Below are 20,000 nucleotides of genomic sequence, written 5' to 3' on the forward strand. Positions count from 1 at the left end.
ATTAGCATGGATTTTCATGCGACAAGCTCGGAAACTTGGGCGAATACCTTGCTTATTTAACTGAAACAAACCAAGGAAACGTTTCATTCTGATTATTAAGCCGAAAATACTTTCCGACCAAAAAGCGCATGCATTGTTGTTATCCAACAACTGATTATTTAATTTTTTTAATCAGGTTCATGCATAGGAAATCCAGGAAGCGTCTCTGGTGGTGGAGCCCTGGAACTTGTGGCTGATAAAGGAAAGATAATCGTAGGTAATGGACTTGCTATATTATTCTCTAAACAGTATCTCAAATTTGTCAAAAGCTGCAAAAAAATAGTTATTAAGATCAGTCAGGGTAAGAATTTAATTAATTCATAGCTTTATGTGCTGTCAATGATAAGACTGTGTTCACAGGTCTCGGCAAGATGTGTTGAATTTGCTATCTGTTACTCAGTCGATTTGGTTAACTTGACACCTACGTGGCAAAGTTATTCTTTGGCAAAGAACCATTCGCCGATGCCCGGACAAATTACCTGGTTATTTCAAAAGAACTGGACGATGTCACTCTTTTTTTCATTTAAGTAGCTGACTTAACATGGACAGCATAATCTATTAAAATTTTTCTCTCGCCAACCATTAAATCCACAACAACACCATCCACAAACACATTCTTGGTTTGCCCTTTGAACTGTTGTGTCAGACTCATAGACAAAATTAAATTTGGGAGAATAGTTTTTATATTATAGTTCTGTTTTTTCAAATTTGTTCCGTGCAATGAGGTGGACACTCATTATATTCACTTTTTTAAATATCATTTTAATAACTTCATAAACAATGAAGCCTTTATGAATAAAATTGTAATCCTCGGAAGAAATGCGCTTTACAGGAAACCAAAATGATCACGGCTGCTTAGTACTCAGCACAGTTTATTTAATGGTTGCACCGTGCTCAACAAATGTCAAATATCAGTCTTGAGATTTATGAAAACCTTTTTTTGACGCTACAAAAGTTCTATAGACTTTCTTTCTATGCTTATCCTTAAGTTCAAAATTTAGGATACGATTCCTCTTCTTAGTTACGGTGACATTAATTGGTGACATTGATCCCATTCCAGGTGCACCTATTAGAGCTGAAGCCCAAAATAGCAGCATAGGAGTGTGCTCTGGAGGATCAGGAGGACTTATTCGCCTGAGGGCTGCTAAGGTTAAAAGCCTGAATTACACAGTATTAAGCGTGTGCAAGAACCTGATATATAGATCGATGATAGAGTTCATTTTTGTATTACATAATTCTTATCAGATACTTAAGATACATGGAATTTCATATCAATCCAAATTTTACTAATTTTCAAATTCACTGCATTACTGTCTGCTTTGTCTCATCTTGAGAATTAACAAAAATTCCGTTATGATTAATTAAAGGTTCTTATACATAACAACGGAAAGCTAATTGTGGATGGAGGGAAAGGACAGGGTTATAACACTATGGCTGGCGGAGCAGGAGGAGTCATTCAGATAATAGCACCTGAAGGATATATTGCTGCTGAGACTTTATCGTTGAAACCTGGTGAAAACTATTTCCCTGATTTTTGTGAAAAGAAAGCTGAGGATGGCTATTTTCTTCTGGAAGGTAACTAAAAAAAAATACTTAAAGAACCTGTTTTAAAATATCTGAGACAGCATCAAAGTTGCCAAAGCTGGTAAAGTTCTATGTAACAGGTTATCATTCAACCCAAACTTTCCGGAAGAAAAAGAACGGATGTCAATTAATAAGAATTTAAGACAGATTCGAGAAAAAAAATTACTTAATGGATTTTTTCAGTTTCGATATTCAAATAGTATAACTTCCTCTTCCTCCAACATGTTTCATACCTGTACGAGTCTGCATAAAACAGATGGTGTAACACCATCAAACAACGTAGGTTATGATCCAAAGATGTCTCCGACGCTAATTTTTATCACGAATGCTGAAAAATAGCACTCGACATAAATCCGGTGTAGTCAGAAAGAATATAAGGACTTGGGATTAATCCGAGGAATTAAAATTTAAACGCAATTCAAAAAACTTCGAAAGGATTGGTAGATCGAACATTTACCTACAAACAAAATGCACCAGCAGCTCCAAAAAGTAAAGTAACGGATAACTTTCATTTACTTATAGCAAATGAAACGGCGGGAACGTTTAATAAAACAAAACCTTACAAATGGCCATCAAGACCCAATAATGGCTCCACCAATACTTCTTCAGAGGGATCAACAGGTTTGTTTCTGTACAAGCAGCGTATGTGTACCAAGTAAGAACTGTGCATAACAAAACTTTGTAATCTTAGAAAGTATAAGCTTTCCATCTTTTAGAGTGCAAGTAGCTCTTTATTGATAGCGCTGCGGCATGAGTATTTCTACGCCTGCGAGCAACCCTAAGGCCTTGAGTAAAGCGAGCCGGCGAGAGGTCTGCATGGGATCTGGCTCAACCCAAACAATACTTATTATACCTGTTTTACTACATCCGTTGATTGATAAAAACAATACCATATTCTCGGAATGCGTGTGGGCTTATTCACCTAATGCCGTGATGTGATTGCCAACGCAGGATGCGTAGTGAAATACTAAGTAATCACCTTAGCTCAGAGCTGTTGAGATCCAACCCATTGCAGCTACCTATGTAAACAAGTTTGCAGCAATGAGCCGAGAGCCGGCCGCCGCAACGTGGCTGTCAAGTGTATCTACTTCAGGCACTCGAAGATTACGCTCCAGGAGAACTGATTTTGACGCCGTCTTGAAGCCAAACCAACCAAAGCTGAGTTGCCAAACGACCTCGAGCCAAATATTTTTCCGTCCGGCCCTGCAACTCCGTCCATAAGTATTTATTTTATTCTCCGACCTTTGGGGATACTTAACATTTATTCCATTAGTTGGATATAAGATGCTGAATACTCGACGAGCCACGTGGCGCCGAGTTGGCTATAACCCATCTCGTGTCCAATTTTAAATTTCATTAAATCCTGAGAGTTTGGATATTTTTCAGCATCCAATACTTGTCACGATGCATTTCCATATCTAAGCAATAAACCACACTTTTTTATCGGTTTACAAGCGGGATGTTGGAAGAACTCAGAAAATTTTGTGATCAACGATGCGCAGCCAAGTTGTTTACAAACTTTTCGAGAATTTCTGAAGTTCTTTCCCTCTAACTATACAGCGAAAAGTAAAGGCTTACAACAGAGGTAGCAGTTAGTTAAACTGCATTGTCAATTGAAAATTTGATGTTGTGGAAAAATAAAATCTTTGTCGATGTTCTTTGGCGTTCAAAGTGTCCTCTTCGTTTCCTCCAAACCAAAGGCCCGTGTGGCGCCATGTAACAAGACGGGAAGTTGTTTCATTTTTTTATGGTAGAAAGGCAAATATACAATAGTTTTTTGACCAATCAGAGCTCGCGTTGATCTGAGTTATGTTACAAAAGCTAATAACCGGAGTTGAGCGAACCAATCAGAGAACCAGAAATGCAATATTTAGAGTTGAAAATTTAATAATCTCTGTTATTGTTGTTCATAATTAAACTGTTTCAGATGTAACCGTAAAAGATCTGCTAGAAAAGTTGCAAGAGATCAACGTAAGCCTTTGGGTGAGTATGCCGCTCTCGCATGAGACGTGACGTTTGATTTAGCCTAGCCATAAGTCCAGTGAACACAGTGAATTATTGATCATTTCTTTAAGTGCATTCAACTCATACAAATATTTGCTCACTTCTGAAAGATTAACCGCATTTCCGAGAAGAAAAATTATTATGCTAAAATCAAATTAACTGATTGAACAATGAACTGAAAACATATGGTGATTCAAATTTAATAGGTATACTTATTAAGTCTTCCAATTTAAAATGAAAGCTGGTTTTTTTTCATTCTCAGGAAAATAAAAATATTAACAAATCTGCCATTCTCGGAGTTATCACCATACATCAAGATCTTGCATCCACTGAACTGTTAAATAAAAGCAACAAGGAATTATGTCTTGACACTTTCAAAATTTACCCAACCATCATGTTTCGGATAGTTGACGAGGATCCAGAATTTGTGAAGGTAGGAATAAATACAACAACACATCTAAACATTAGACTAACAGAAAAACAATCAAACCACCCACTGAAGAAATCTGGAGATCTATTGTGTGTCTAAAACCGCATCCTTAGGTTCTCTTCGCTTTGATAACTGACGCTTTGTGTCTGGTTAAATAATAAATGACAAATCCGATTTTTTAAAATTCTCGACTTTCCTCGATTTAATAAGTAAAAAATGTTTTATAATAAAGCGATTTACGACCTAATGACAACCATTCAAGGAGAGGAAATTCATCAGTAAGGAAGATGGTGTGGCTTTACGGCCTGCAGATTTAAGCCTGGGCCTATCACTGTGATTTGTTTTTCGGATAAACACTACCAATCACGTCCCTAGAGTATCAATACCTGTAAGTAACAGTGGAAACCTGCGTTGGACAATTATCTCCTCTGAGAACAATAACACTGGTTGTTTCATGCCACAGAGGCCCGGCAGAACGAGCTATTCGGCTATTATTCAGACTTAAACTCTCCATAGTTGGCAGTTCATTGACAATGGTTTATTTACATCATTCAGTACTTTACAATTTGTTGTTCGAAAGTATTCATTTGTGCTCCTTGTTCAACACTTCTCTCTTTGGTGATGAAATACTTTCTTATTGCAGAATACATCTCGGAAGCTTTTGAAGGCTGCTAATAGCTGTCTCGATAAGAAGAACCATGAATTTTGGAAAAACACTTCGAGCGTAATAAGCTTCAATTTTACACTTTTAAAGTAGTTTGTACCTTAGTTCGATCTTTGTGTCTTACATTCGCACGAAATGGTTTCGCATCAACCCATGTATGCATTTTCTAATTTTTCTGGCTTAGCAACATGCACATTCTTTTTCCCACATCTTCTTCATCGAACATCTGACAACAAAAGAAGAATAGAATAGCTAGCCAGAATATATCCTGTCTTTTTTTAAACTTCTATTCCCTGTTTCTTTATATAGATGCCCGATTTGATAGCGAACTTACAAGAAGTCTTCGTTAATGTGGCTAAAGGAAACCTTAAACTCGGAATTGATTACACCCTTACAACGGAAAAAATTTGTAAGTATTTCCTTTATTGCTGCTTTTAATTCAAAGAACATTAAGATGCCTTCCGCAGGACTCTAGAATTGTCCAAGAAGAAATGGTCACTGAGATATCAAAATGCATTTTCTGAAACACAAACTAATTATTTGGACATAGACTTGGCACGACCAATTACAGACCAAAGTCATCTTTTTCCAAGGGTTCGGTTTGTCTCCATCAGTCAAATGTTGAAGGATCTTTCTTTGTCTTTAAAACGTCTTACCACAGAAACAAGCGCGTTGAGAATTTTTAACATCTCCTTTACGAGTTACAACAATGTGCAGAGTTTTATTAGAAATCTGTGACAAGTTTTAAATATAAGGAATCGCCATAAATATTTTATTTCATTTTAATTCAGTCGGTCAATAATCCTCATTTTAGCTCTATGCAATGTTCTTAATGCTTCTGACGAAGTTTAATCCAATGTGCCTTGCGTGTGTTTGTTTTTTATGTTTTGTGTCCTTCTGAGTTGTGAAAAAAGGAGGGCTGCAAAAATTTACTGTATGGGATGACAACATATTTTTTCCGATTAAGAAAATTTATTAGAGGGTCAATACTTCTCTGTATCTGATCACTGTATGATAGTTATAACGTCCTTTATTCCTTAAAGTGGCCGTGATTAAAAGAAAACGTCCCACAGCAGAGGAGAATTACATCATAATTCCTGACTACTCTGCTATAAAAGATGACTCATGGGGCGATGATGCCAACTTTGTGCAAATTCCTAAAGCAGCAGTACAAAGTGTTAAAGGTAAGGTTGTAGTCATGCTTTACTCTGTGAGGTTCATGTTGTTAAGGAATGAAGTCATAGAACCCCTTCTGGCGAGAGACTTTATCAGGCTTTGCCACATTTCACTACACTACACTACACAACACACCACACCACGATACATAACACCACGCAACATTACCACATGTTACGGAACGTAAAACCTCGCTCTACCTTTCTTTCCTTAGCTGCAATATGTACATCTTATGCTATATTTCTCTATAACATGATACTACACTATTTAGCTTTAAAAGTATCTAGATTTGCATTACATAAAAAAAAATTTCGTCCGCAGCAGTTATCGAGATTTTTTCCAAGTTTTCGTTTCTCCTATTCGAGATGTCGCTGAATAGGGCTGATCGAAACTCTCATTTTTTTCGTTCCCTAATTTTGTCGATTTTCTCATGGACTGAATAAATAGGGACTATTACTATAATGCATTAAAATGTAATATCTGTTCCCGCATAGGAATTTACACATATGTATTCCTGCTTTATAAAGACGTGGAAAGTGGACTGCCGAATTCCTCTCAAAAGTATGCTTTTTGCATAAAATGATTTTTTAATCATTTTGAAATGTTGATCATAAAGAGAATAACGAATTTATTTATTGAACTAACTTTCTCTCTTTAACACTGATTTAGCGAAACTGGAGATGAATTGAACGTTTCCTCTCTTGTGATGTCTTGCTATCTCGCACTTGGTGGTGTGCCTGTTTTCAATCTTTCTTCTCCGGTCCTTCTGTATTTCAAAACCCCGGTAAGTTATCGCATCCCTCCAAGATATGTCTTCAACAGAGGTATCTAAAACTCACGAGGGCGTAAAATTGCATGGTTTTGTTTAGATATGTGAGGGAGTTTATGAATAGAGAAGTGACGGAAGACAATCAGAAATATTGACATCATTGGGTGAGATAGGTTGAAATTGCAATGTAACGTAAATAATCTGACCTGTCATTCCTGCCACTGATGCCTTACTGTGCAACTCTAGTGGGTTTAACTTTAACTGTTTGTAACAAGGATGACTACTTAGGAGCACCTGTCACTGTCATAGACCCATTCGTTTGCAGTAAGTGTCTTCCACAAATGTCTGACCATTGTTCTGTTATCTCTTTCCACAAGTGCAATACACCTTATTTTCATTTTGAATGCCACAATTTCGGAAGTTAAGTTCATTTTTATAGAGAAAACATTTTCTTCTATATCCTGTGAGATTCGTAAAGGTACTCAGTTAACGGTGTCTTTAAGCGTCTTTCCTGTGAATTTTTTAGTCCGCCGAAGGCCGTTCAAGGCAGTGCTCATTTTGGAATACAGACAGAAGGTAAATTTATTTACAAACTTCATTCACGATTTAAAAACGTTCTCTTTGCTCATGGACAGCACCTCCATTTTTCGTAGAATGATGGTTATGTTCTTGCGCCTCACTGGGTGAAGAGGTACCAGCTGTATTTTCATATACTGTTGTCATACTGTCTTACTGTTAACATGACTATAATGGTAATAAGGACTCTGCAATACTTTGCCCACTCCTTCGTTCTCAGAAAATCCAAATTACCGCTAAAACAGATTAATTGGACGAAGCAAAATCCCCATTCCTGTATGAGCTACCAAGGTTTGACTAACACTGTAGTCACTCGGCTTTTTTTCTCCTCCATCGATCAAGCACATCCCCCAAGTCCGTGGACAATTAAAACTGTCTCCTAAAGACATGCAATCATATATTTCACATGCTGACTGCTGTGAAAACAAATCCTCGAATGCCGTCAGTTCCATGATAGGGAGGGGCGGGGTTCTTTTGAAAATCTCCCTTGTTGTCGTTTGCGGCCTTCCCTCCGAAGGTGTCACCATCAACACCGGAGCTGAACGAAGACTCATCGGCTTTGCTGATCTGGGGACCTAGACCAAACATATCAGTGTGCTCTTGTGAGAGATGAGTTGCACAGACGAAGCAGGGTTAGCCTCTCACATTTCAGAGCTTTAGCAACTGTTGGACGAAATCTCGTACACCAGAAAGTTTTAACTTAAAAGACCTTTGCTTCCATCTCTAACGTCAAAAAAACTCTGGAATGCTTTGGAATCCTGATTTATCTCACTAAAATAGACAGGAAAAATACCAGAAAGTCCCCAACTGCACTGTCTATGCTGTCTGTCCAGGCACGCTCTGAAGCAGGCAGAAAATGGCGAGTCAACACCTTTCTGACCAAGGGCTGCCTATCTTAAGAAGGGCTGACCAGTGGGATACGAAGATCCCTCCCACCATCAGAGACAACCTGTGGACTTACACTCCGTAACAGCTGTCTTCTTTGCTGTTTCTCTTAGCGAGACCGGAGGGGCCAGGGCGTTTGGCTCGGCGAAGTATACGGAAGCTATTGACAGTAAAATGATATTTCAACCCGAGGAAATAATTTCACATTTCAGTGACTCAGTTTTAAAAGAATAATAACTTTATTCACTATAATCACTTAAAATATTTACAAAAATTATGATAAAATGCTTGAAAAAACCGAAAAATGCATTAAAATGTCTGATAATAATCTAAAATCTCAGTTTTAAAAGTGTTTATGAATGAAAATGAATTTTTTTGTTCTTGTGAAAGACTGTCATTTTAACTGACGCTTGGTACTTTTTCCTCTAGTTCCTGGTGGACGAATGGGGTCAAAGAATTAGAATTACAATCAAACTCCTCTATTACTGTTTGCCTAACCGAACACTTCACCAGTTTCGCGGTCCTTATGCAGCACACAAAAGTGGAGGTCTGTAAGAACAAATCTATTCATAGAACATAAATTCTTTCCGTTAACTGTGTGAAAAGGTGCGTTTTTTTCAGAATTAAGTCATTCAGATGTACTGCTAATGGATACGTAGCCCAAACATTTGACAAAGCTTGCTAAACTCTCGCAGTTCACTAATAATAATAGAGCCGGAATGGTTTCTCATTTATGCAACAATGAGCTAATTATAGCAGTTTAGCTTCTTTCTATAGTCAGAAAGGGTGTTTTTAATTAAGGGAATCTAGACTGATGTGAGTGACTTATTCACCACCTCAATTTCATCAAATGTGAGTGGTGCATTAGCTGCTTTATTTTTCACTTGCTATTCTGTAGAGTTGTGATCAGACAGTGTAATTGTAATCGGACAGTTGGCTGTAATCGGACAGTTGATTGTAATCGGACACGTGGAATAAGACAGTTAAGGCAGCCAATCATACTAAGTCCACTCGGCTAAATCCACCAATCACAGAATGTATCACAATAACTTTAGTAACAACCACTTACCCTAGAAAACTGGGAAATTTCCAAACTGGTGGAAATTTTTACTTTACACGGTTTCTCTACCGAAGATGTTTTTCAATAAAAAAATTCATTTTTTTTTTGGAAATTGTAATTGTAATGATTATGGGTAACAGGACTTCGAGTCGTCAAATTCTGTCTGACAATCCGTGATTAACAATAAGAGTCCTGCTTTGCAGTCGTCCTATTTTGTAATCAGTCGTATCATAACAGACCGAATCGGACTCCACTCGGTCCTATTTCCATCATTATTAAAAGTATGAGGTTGATTGAAAGCAAGCCGAAAACAAAACAAAAAAGTTGTTCGTGGCGATTCCATATTAAGTGATTTACGATTATATTTCCTCTGGAATATGTTTTCATAAAAAGATTTCATTAAAAAGATGTTCCCGATTGCAAATTATTTTGTCGTATTCAGTGTCCAGAGCAATTCATTTCGTTGTCCTTTAGGCGACAATTTTTCTGCATCCTCAGTCTCTTTTTGTTCTGGCTGAATGAGGGAACGCTTAAATAACTGTACGGTTAATACCTGCTATTTCTGTATAAGCTGTTTAGTTGATTTGCTCCAATTTTCAGCTCTCCGAGGAGGATCACCTCGCTCTAAGCATCATAACCTACATAGGCTGTGGAGTCTCAACGGGAGCCTTGATCATCACCGTTATAGTATTCTTGAGTGTCGAGTGAGTGACACTTTGTTACGACAATTTATTGGTTCAGTGAGGACTTGGTGCAGTGGGGAATTTTTTTATTTCTCTTACAAGGTTCCCTCCCTTAAACAGTTAATTGTTGAAAAAGGTTTCTTTATATATTCAGATACAGACGCTTTATCACACATGCACTGACATTGTGATTGTAAGAGTCAGGGAAATGTTGTTGTCGCGAACTAAAAACTAAACCCTTTTATTGAATGTATAGATAAATCTCCAGCCAATTAAACTTTTGTCTTAAGAGTATGGAGATGCACGCGGCTAAAAACAATTCAAATTATTAAAAGTGATGTGAGTGTTCACTTTTGATAAGACTTGAAATCTCGCGGGACTGATGTGCCATGGCATCATGGCCCCCGTTTTATTGTTTTGGTATATCACCATGGCTACCGGAATTCACTTCAAAACGCTTTATTGTATACTGCCTCCACCCTCTTCCTTTTTTTTTCCTAGGGAGTGAAACAATTGGTCACCTTACTTTCTTCACAACCGTGGTCAAGTTGTTGTTGTGTCAAATTGTTGCATTTTTTTTTTTGAAATTTAAAAGTCCTCCGATAGAGTATCTTTTAATAAAAAATATCTTCGTGGACTCTCACAGTTCTTTGAACTTCATCTCAATACTCTATGTGTTCTCGGCTTATCATTCCCAGCAAAGTACCTTTAGAGCAAACGAAATATGGATCATATACTAAGGTGTTGACTCGCATCAGATTAAATATTATTTTTCCTCGGAAATCTTACTCTCACGTTATCTCGATCCATTTTTGCCAGAACTTCACGTTCCCGATGATATCTCTCCCGTAAATACCTCGATGAACTCGACTTCCTTTCCAAATAACTATTTATATTTCCTTTTTTGCTTTGTTTCAGATCCTTGTCATCGGAACGACACAAAATTCATACCAACCTCGTGGTGTCACTCCTTTTTGCTAACGTACTTTTTTTGGCTGGGATAAACGAAACGTCCAGTCCGGTAAGACGATTTTATTCTTATTTCAATATCTATTGTACACCAATTTGTAGTCAGGTCCTGTTATCTTGGAAATTGCTCCCTATAATTTTTCCAAGAAAAATGTACGAGAAATAAAACATATATGTATGCAATAATTTAGAAAAGTATTTATTTTTGCACATCGAGACGATATAACTGTGGTGAAGGGGCCGAAAATATTACCCCTTTCCTCGTATCTGTTTATCGCTATACTCATGTTATTAAGATGACAGCAACTGTCTTTTCCCCCTGTTCTACTAATAATGCCGTTTACGTTTATTTAAGTAATTTCACATATATTAGCGCTACTATTGGTCCATCAGTCGTCAGCTTTAGTGAAAACCGAAGAAAGGAAAAGGAAAATACTCTTCGGCCTATCCCTGCCACCACACTTATATCGTCTTAGAGTGAAAAAACTAGTCTTAATTTTTGCATATGTTTTTAATCCCACTGGAGTTTTTTTTTCAAATTCTGAAACAAACAAACTTAACTTTAAATTACTTTAAAAAATGTTTTTAATTTGCTACGCGGTAGTTTTTTTTATCGACAGGAGGAATTAGTTTCAAATTTAGCACGATAAATAGAAACATGTGGAAAATTTGTCCAATTAAAAAAACAAATATAGTCTACCCAATTGATTAAAACCACAATGCATCATAATTTTTAAATGGCAAGATGTAATTGATTGAGACTCCAAAGAAGGATTCCTGAAGTTGTGAGAAGATCTATCGACGATTTTCTAGCCACCATAATTGTGTAAACTAAGTCACATCTATCTCCTATTTTAGGTGCTATGTAAAGTAGTGGCAGTGTCAATACATTACTTCTTCTTGACTGCGTTCACCTGGATGTTTGTGGAGGGCTTACATTTGTACCTGAAGGTTGTCCAAGTATTCAGAACAGAGAATATCCAAACGGTTTATTACTATGTGTTTGGATGGGGTAAGCAGACTTCGTATAAGGTTCAACTTGCATCAACATTTTCACAATCTGTCCACGAGCGTGGGACAAAGACTCTTCAAACAAATGTTTTTGGGGACTCAGAATTTTTTCTTTGTCCCACGCTCGTGACAAGACGAAAAAACTTCTTTCTTATTTCTATCATTGTTATCATTATCATAATTATCATAACTACATAGACATTATTACCCTCTTCTCCTTTTTCTTTTTTGTGACCTAGGTTTTTCTGCGCTTCCAGTTGCCATCACATTTGCTATAAAATCAAACAGTTATGGTAATAGTGAAGTGTAAGTATTCCTTGTGCCCCATATTGAAGAAATGTAAAATGGTTTCCGTGTTTACATAGCCTGATGTAAACACGCGGGAGGTTGGGAGCACACGAGATAAGCATAGTTTACATACGCTCATGTAAAATGGTTTCATGGCCAGTCAGAGCGCGCGTACTATTTGAATTATTTTATAAAACGAAATGAGGAATTGATTGCACAAACGATTTTTCATTTTTTTCCATCTCTACAGCTGCTGGCTCTCTACTAAGGATGGCACCATCTGGGCCTTTATTGGACCTGTTGTTGCCATAATTGCGGTATGTTTGATATTATCATGGATATTTGTATTTAATTCATTTTGACTTCAACTTAGTCCTTGTAACATAAATATGTGACATGATTTACTTGCATAGATGTTGACTGTACATAACACTGTAGTCCACGTTGCCGGTCCGTCCTCGCTGCTTCTTTTCCTGGTTCTGACCTATTTTTTTATAGTAAGGGAAACTAGAATGGAACTGAATAGTGTCTTGCTCGTTCCCGTACTTTTAGTGAAGGGAGAGGTTTCAAAAAATTTGGCTTGCATCCTATCAATTTTGGTATTATAAGGTCAAAATTCTACTTAAGATTGTAAAAACGAGGTTAGAGTGAATAAGCCGGGAATGAAAATCTAACTTTATATCGTGAGGTATATTATAAGCCTACAAGAAGTTTATCACATAAATTTATTTCCAAAAAATTGTTAGCAATTCATCCAGATTGCAAGGGCTCGCTTACAGGCTTCTCTAGGCTATAATTTGTCTACTATGATTCCCACCTTATTTTCAGACTTTGTTGATCTGCATTTTGAAAACAGATTCTAAGCATTGCTCAGCTAGGAGGCTAGGAAAACGTGAATATTGATGAAACTAAGAAAATTTTTGTCTTTTTCTCTTTTCTAGGTAAACACATTTGTCTTGATAATGGTTATTAAAACTGTTGTCTCTTCTGCGTCCGCTGTAAAAAGCTCCGACCACGCCCATTTAAAGTGAGTTTTCATAAACACAGCCAAAAATAAGTAATCAGCTTTATTATTCGGTGCATCTATCGTATTAAGGCTGATTGTTTTTCTTTCATGGATTCATGTTGCTTTCTCAGGGCTGGAATCAAGGGACTGTTTGTGCTGATGCCCCTTCTTGGTGTGGGCTGGATTCTTGGACTATTTGCTTTGAACGATGGCACAAAGGTTTTCATTTATGCATTTTCTATTGTCAATGGATTTCAGGTGAGTGTATTAAACATGTCGAGTTGTGAAGGAGTCTTGTTACATTTGAATCTAAAACATATGGAAAAAAACACATGATTCACAGAGATGATTAACATCTTATTTCTCCTCATATTATTATATTATCCGTGTGATCAGAAAAGACAAACTTTTAAAGGGTGTCATCTTAATGTAACGTAAAAATCTCACCAATAATAACTGTGGACATAAAGCAATAAAAAAGGAAGATTTTGATTCAAATCTTGAGGGTTGAGCTTGGTGAAGCTGCTGATAAATAATTGGCTGAAGTAATCCTAAAACTCCAGTGTCTTAGTTAAACTTTCCTGGTGCGAATGAGGAATTTACTCGGTTGAAACATTTTAAACCGGTGCTTTAACAGGCTTCTGGTGTCAACACGCTTTGAACATCGGGAGAGAAATAAGATCAAAGAAAAGTGTGCCGGAAGCATTGACTTCAGGCTCATTCAACTTTCCCCTTTCTATGATATTCATAAAACATCCTGCGTGCTCAGGTTAATTCTTAAATATTTCACCGTTAAACAACGTCGTCTAACTTTTTTTCTTAGGGCTTACTGATTTTCTTGCTGCACTGTGTTTTTAACGATGAGGTAGGTGAGGTATGTCAATAATAATAAAGAATTGGTCCATGCTTAGCGTATCTATATCGAGTTATGGATGCACGCGGGAAGTTTGGAGAGCACGAGAGAAGCGTGAGAGTTGCTTGAGGTATAAACCGAGAGCAACTGTAGCTTTTTAAGTGTTCTCCAAACTTCCCAAGTGCATCAAGCACAGCTAAAGCATGAACCAATTCTTTTATAACATAGCATGCAGATACAAGTTGTGCTCGAAGGAAAGAGTTTATTACAACTGTGTCGGGTCAACCAGGTAATCGTGTTCTACCCGAAAACTATGAATAAACGACAAGGCAAAAACGACTTAGAAATATTTCATGACCAAATCTTTTTAAAAGAATTGAAAATGTTCTGCTCAGAAACGGAAAAACGAACAATTTCTTGCATGTACGAGAGCATGTTGTAGAATCAGCATGCTTGAATCGTTGTTTGCTAGAATTAATGGCCAGAAAATTGTGTAGGTTTGTGTCGAAAATTTTTAAGATTCTGAAATTGTACGGTTTTAAAATTAAAATATTTTATTGAACGAAACACTTTAAGAAAATATCAACACTTTAAAATAATATCAACCGTTCTAAAGACGAACCTAAAAACTTACAAATTTCTTTCATGCACGAGACCTACGTGGTAGATTTACCCTGCTTGAATTGGTGTTTACTAGAATTTACAACCAGAAAATTGCGTAGCTTTTTGCTGAAAGTTCTGAAAATTGTACGATTTCAAAACATTTAATAAAACTTTTTGATATGGCGTATCAACACTTCAAAATAATATTTACCGTATGATGAAGATTACCCAAAGTCGCAAAGCCTCATGCAGTTGAAGTCAGAAGCCATGCATGATTTGGGAATGAAGTATCATCAACTCCAAAACTAATTTCGTCGCTTGAAAGAGCTACATACTCATTGTTTTTCGGAACGAACATCAAACGAGCATGTTTCGTTTTCATTTTGAGCTCTAAAAGGTCTATCTCAATCGAGATAGAGCGGGGAAAAAATCTTGAAAGTTTTGGAACCTCACGGCTAAACTCAACGGGAACTTTTAGCCGAAGTTAAATTGCACACATCGTGTGATGAATGCACGGCCGTGCAGTACATAAGGACATTTACCATGGTAGCTCCTTAGGAAATAGGTAGGCCTTAGGCGCGCTCTATATTATAACAAGGAATATCTCACATAACCAGAATTACATGGCACTTTCTAGGTAACACGTGACGCAGACACAATCGTTAGTCAAAGAAATCGTCATTCAATTTTTAGTGGTTTCTATTTCTTGAAAGCTCCATAAATCAATGACACGTAGTGAAAAAAAAATATTACTTTACACTAAATATATTATTTTCAGGTCCGCCAAGCTTTTCGCCGGCAGAAAGAGAAACATTCTCTCACAAAGGAAAATATATCTCAATATAATGCATTCTTCTCACTCTCGGTAAGAACTTACAATGAACTTACAATGCAATCACTCTGAACAGAATTGTGAAAAAGGAAAAGAGTTCACAAGAATGACGCCAGGGAACAACGTTATTTTCAATTTCATGGAGCTAAATCTAAACTCAATTTTGACAAAATTTCGGGTTTTCAGTGACGAAGTTAGGAGACATCATATTTGCGTTTTGGGCGGAGTCATGTGGAAGCACAACCAACTACATTGCAGATTTCTAGGTCTTCAATTAAGTGATGGTTGGTAGCAAATGTTCCCACTATGTTATTTCTTTTTCGGCAGTCGGAATCTGGAAGCAAGAAAACGTCGAACTCCAACAGTTTTAGTAAGCTCAAAGGTAAGATGCCCTCTTGACAAAATAAGTGAATATGGATTGACTATAGAGTCATCATAGATAAATAACAAATAAATTTTAGATTATAAATGGCGGAAAAAAAAAGCGGATATTGACAAAGTGATCACCAATGCAGGCACTGAGAAAAGAAGCCTCAAAAGAAAACAAAAGGAAAAATCTAGGGGTTTCTTCCAGGATTTCCTTTCTATCCACCATAAATTACATTGCTTTTACAGTGACGACTTGTTATCCGTGATATTGTCGAACAGCGTCACATGATCAGCTGTTCATACTTCACTCATTTCAAGTTCTCGTTTACTGTACTGTAGCCGAACGAAACGATTCTCTCAAAAGAGAAAGGACTTGGGCTAGTAATGAATTTATTCAGTTGTCTCTATAATCTTGTCTCTAAATATGGACAAATTTCAACTTGCTGTAGGGAGACTTTCTTTCAAACGCAAGAGCTCAGCCAGAGTTGTTCAAGTCCAGGTTGGTGTTCTGTGTTTATTTAGGTTGTATCTCAAATTTATATTTTGATTTAAGGATTCTAAGACTAAATGACTAAATTATAAAACCTTCCTTGCCTTTTAGCCTGCTAACGACAATCATGACGTCACCGACAGTTCGTTCCAAGTAAAACGAACCTTCCATGAGAGTAACAGGCTGAGCGTGACGGCACAGGAAAACAAAATGTCTTCATTAAACTGCCCCATGGTAAAGTAACATAGCAAGGGAGACTTTTCAATGAGCTGTGCGAGTTGAAAGAGTTACTAATATTAAATTACAACGTTTTCTAAAACGGAAAAAAATGGGGTTAGGTGTTCATTCCAAGTTTGGAACTGACGCACTGGTCATAGACGCCCTGGTCATAGAATAATGCGACTGACAAAAAAAAATTCCCGCGAACTATGGAACAAATGCAAGAATTTAGCATAAATTAAAGCATTTAAATTGTCAGTGAAATCCTCAATTATGTTAGTCGAAGGTCACCATCATTTTGCCAGTATTAGACTCTTCATGCACAGTTTTTAACATGCATCTTGCGCGATGATCTTACTCGTCTTTCCGCACTCCAAACGTCGCTGCAGTTCAGGATTTAATACTTTGTTAGAGACGTTACATTAGTGTCTAAATGATACAATTTTGATCAGGATTTCATCATCATTTACTCCACATTCGGTGGCCAGAGGATAACTTAATTCCCTGCACTGTTATGTCGACTAAATGAATATGCGCTTTCTTTTTTTAGGATTCAGAAAGAGAAGTAGCGCCCAATAATCAGCAGGCACCATCGCAAAAGGGAAGCGGAGTCGTCCTTAATGACCCGGCCTGAGCAGTCCACAGTTACTGATGTTGTCACCACTTTATAAGGAAAGAATCCGTACTTAAATAACAAGATGAACATGCATGGTTAATCGTGATTCTTCCTTTGAACATTTTTTCTTATCAATTTGGATATTGCGTCCCTAACCTACAATGATTTTTGACTCATGACAACGAAAAATAAAGTGAATGGGTTGGTACTTTGGTTTAAAGTTCGCGTAAGGATTAACGGAGGTGACCAGACAGAAAAATTGTTTTGTTGTCGTACTACACAGCCTGTACTTAATTTGACAAAATGGTTTTGGCAACTAGCGATTTCACCTTGAACCCTGAACTCGAAAAGAAGTAGTTAATAGTTTTAAACAACAAAGACGAATACTGGTATGAATGCAGTTTCTTTACCTTAGATACGAACAGCATCAGGAGGTAGTTAACAATGAAAAGTTTATGAGAGAGTTGAAATAAAGAAGCAAAAGACAATTGTCATGATTGTTAACGGAAGTCATACAACAGCGTCAAAGCTTTCCTTTTCCTTTCCTGTCTGCTTTAAAACCCGTTATTTCTATTTTTGCGATCAACTGAAGGTTGTTACAATAATAATTTTTATATGAATGTGAAAGCGAATTTAGCAGTAATGAATACTACTTGAGCAGTAGTGAAAATAAGGCCTGAAAAAATTCAGGCCTGTAAGGGATTTGATACCGACGCGGTGCTCTACCAACTGAGCTAACAAGCCAACTGGGAGTTTGTCATTATATAGCGACTAAACATCCAACGACTAAACATTCCTCTTTTTAAAACTGCAACAGGACAAAAAACGCTTTATTATAAAAGTGTATCTCTCTGGAACAAGTTAGATCCAAGCCTTAACTTATGTAAGAGTCCCCTTCCTTTAGGAGAGCTCTAAAAATCACCTTTTGAATGAATGTTTAAACTGGCCATATTTTATTTAAAGATATATAATTCGTATTGTAGTGTATGTATTTTAATTCTGTAATCCAATTTGTTCACTGAAAAGCCCCAGATGGGGATGTATTCAATAAATGTATGTATGTATGTAGGTTCTTAACAAACCCGTGAAGTAATGAATAAATGACTGTGAACATATGAAAATCATATATGTGAACTGCGGATAAAGACGTGAATTTGAAAGCGATCTTCGCAGTAAAGATACCACTTGAGATGTAGTGAAAGTAAGGCCTGAAAAAAAATTCATTCAAATTGAATTTTTTTCAGGGATAAGTGATTGGCCTTTAACGCAGCTTTTACGATGTTTTCAGGTCTCTGCGCGGGGTGAATCGATTGCCTGCTAGTTAGTTTGTAAGGATGGACTTTGAGCAAGCATTTAGGAAACGAAAAAGGAACAACAGCAAACTCTAGCAGCGACTGCTTTAGATTCCAGTGAAGTCCTCCTGCTTCTGCTCCTGACGCAGAAGCTGATGATTCTACAGGTGACTGCGCTTGAGCCGGGATGACTAAAAAACAAAGAAAAACAGCAGTGTTTTGAAACTCTTATAAAAACACCCATTTATTCGCCCCTAACATACGACTTACCTCAGAAAACTTTCCTAACTTTTTCTTGATCTACTTAACAATGAAAACATGCGAAACAAGTTTCTTCTGACTCTGCTTTGATATTGTCCTGTTATTTTAATGTACTTTGTTATTATTTCAAATAAGAATAAAATTATTTAACAAATATTGTACTATTTACTTGTTTCAAAATAACTTTAGGAAGCAAAAATAAAAGTTGTTACTTGATGTGTTATATTTTGCAATATTTTGCAATATTTTGCAAAATTTTGAGGCTACTACTTGACCCTGAGTTTACTGAAGAAAAAAAACTATGGAAGATTCACATTTTGAAATTTTTAAGCTGGTGATGTTTCAAGATTAAAATTATATCATTACTTCACTAAAAGGAAAGATGAAGTAAAATTATTTCTGTCCGTCTGTTACAACTTTTAGTTGAAGTCTTATTTTTCAAATGTTGCTTGTAGTTACTAAAATGATACTCACCTTACGATTGGAGTTGACTTCCATCTTCTTGTACAACAATATGCTCACAATGGCCATGAAATCAAACAAGTCAGGAGCTCAATCTATCATTTCTTTGATAAGCTGCTCCAATTGAAACCTCAAGGGAAAACTTGGTGCTATTCATTGTTACATGTAACACATAAAAGCCAGCAGTTCCGTGTTTCTGTCCACATCGGCCTCTGCACTGTTCACCAATCTCCTCTGGAAACTGATATTTAGCACATGATTTGACACTACAAGAAGGTCGCAACGGCTGGAAGCCTTGTCTGTGATGCAACCCATAGCATATGTACCTCATCCTTTCTTAATTCAGTATTTGCATGTTCTGTCAACTAAATATGTGTATTGATAAATATGGTCATTTTGAATGAACTAAACTCTTTTGCACGTTTCTGATCATACTAAATTGGACAAAAATATATTGACATAGAATTTTGAATGACACACACGTATAATGTAATTATGAAAAAAATGCTTTTCACAAACCAGATGTAAATGTAGCATCATATAAAACCCTCATACTCAAGGACCTCAGGATTTCTATGGCCAGCCTTCCCAAGTATTTTAATCCCTGTTAATTTCCTGGTTAAATTAATATTAAGGCATAGGTAATAGAAAAGAAGGATCTAATGGGTCGTAAGGTTCATAGATAAATATGAAACGATTACCTCTGTGTTTTCCATCAGAAGTGTCTTCTCGGAGTACTCAAGACGTGGGTATAATGGATCTTTTGAGTGGTTTACTTGTGGTAAAGCAGATATTGAAACTGTGGCCTGAGAAGGGCTTCGGAGGCAACAGACATCGTTTTTGTTTTTTAAATCAAATT

The 20,000-nt window shown here is 36.8% G+C and overlaps 1 protein-coding gene across 3 annotated transcripts in view; it reads left to right on the forward strand.

Annotated features, from left to right (window-relative positions):
* LOC131771809 (adhesion G protein-coupled receptor L4) overlaps window positions 1–18,895 on the forward strand; it is a 37,613-nt gene extending 18,718 nt beyond the window's left edge. For all 3 annotated transcript variants that reach the window (XM_066164014.1, XM_066164016.1, XM_066164015.1), the window contains 26 exons: window positions 176–256; window positions 1,100–1,188; window positions 1,407–1,614; window positions 2,146–2,244; window positions 3,551–3,606; window positions 3,890–4,060; window positions 4,701–4,781; window positions 5,031–5,130; window positions 5,765–5,905; window positions 6,392–6,458; window positions 6,567–6,681; window positions 7,193–7,242; window positions 8,557–8,674; window positions 9,788–9,891; window positions 10,789–10,891; window positions 11,698–11,851; window positions 12,090–12,156; window positions 12,389–12,455; window positions 13,080–13,165; window positions 13,276–13,402; window positions 13,968–14,009; window positions 15,379–15,465; window positions 15,760–15,814; window positions 16,251–16,300; window positions 16,403–16,525; window positions 17,061–18,895. In XM_066164014.1, coding sequence (XP_066020111.1) covers window positions 176–256; window positions 1,100–1,188; window positions 1,407–1,614; window positions 2,146–2,244; window positions 3,551–3,606; window positions 3,890–4,060; window positions 4,701–4,781; window positions 5,031–5,130; window positions 5,765–5,905; window positions 6,392–6,458; window positions 6,567–6,681; window positions 7,193–7,242; window positions 8,557–8,674; window positions 9,788–9,891; window positions 10,789–10,891; window positions 11,698–11,851; window positions 12,090–12,156; window positions 12,389–12,455; window positions 13,080–13,165; window positions 13,276–13,402; window positions 13,968–14,009; window positions 15,379–15,465; window positions 15,760–15,814; window positions 16,251–16,300; window positions 16,403–16,525; window positions 17,061–17,144 — 2,525 coding nt within the window. In that variant the 3' untranslated portion in view covers window positions 17,145–18,895. The remainder of the gene's footprint in view (window positions 1–175; window positions 257–1,099; window positions 1,189–1,406; window positions 1,615–2,145; window positions 2,245–3,550; window positions 3,607–3,889; window positions 4,061–4,700; window positions 4,782–5,030; window positions 5,131–5,764; window positions 5,906–6,391; window positions 6,459–6,566; window positions 6,682–7,192; window positions 7,243–8,556; window positions 8,675–9,787; window positions 9,892–10,788; window positions 10,892–11,697; window positions 11,852–12,089; window positions 12,157–12,388; window positions 12,456–13,079; window positions 13,166–13,275; window positions 13,403–13,967; window positions 14,010–15,378; window positions 15,466–15,759; window positions 15,815–16,250; window positions 16,301–16,402; window positions 16,526–17,060) is intronic.
* Window positions 18,896–20,000: the final 1,105 nt, after the last annotated feature.

This window comes from Pocillopora verrucosa, chromosome 3 (assembly GCF_036669915.1).
Source record: "Pocillopora verrucosa isolate sample1 chromosome 3, ASM3666991v2, whole genome shotgun sequence".
Taxonomy (NCBI): Eukaryota; Metazoa; Cnidaria; class Anthozoa; order Scleractinia; family Pocilloporidae; genus Pocillopora; species Pocillopora verrucosa.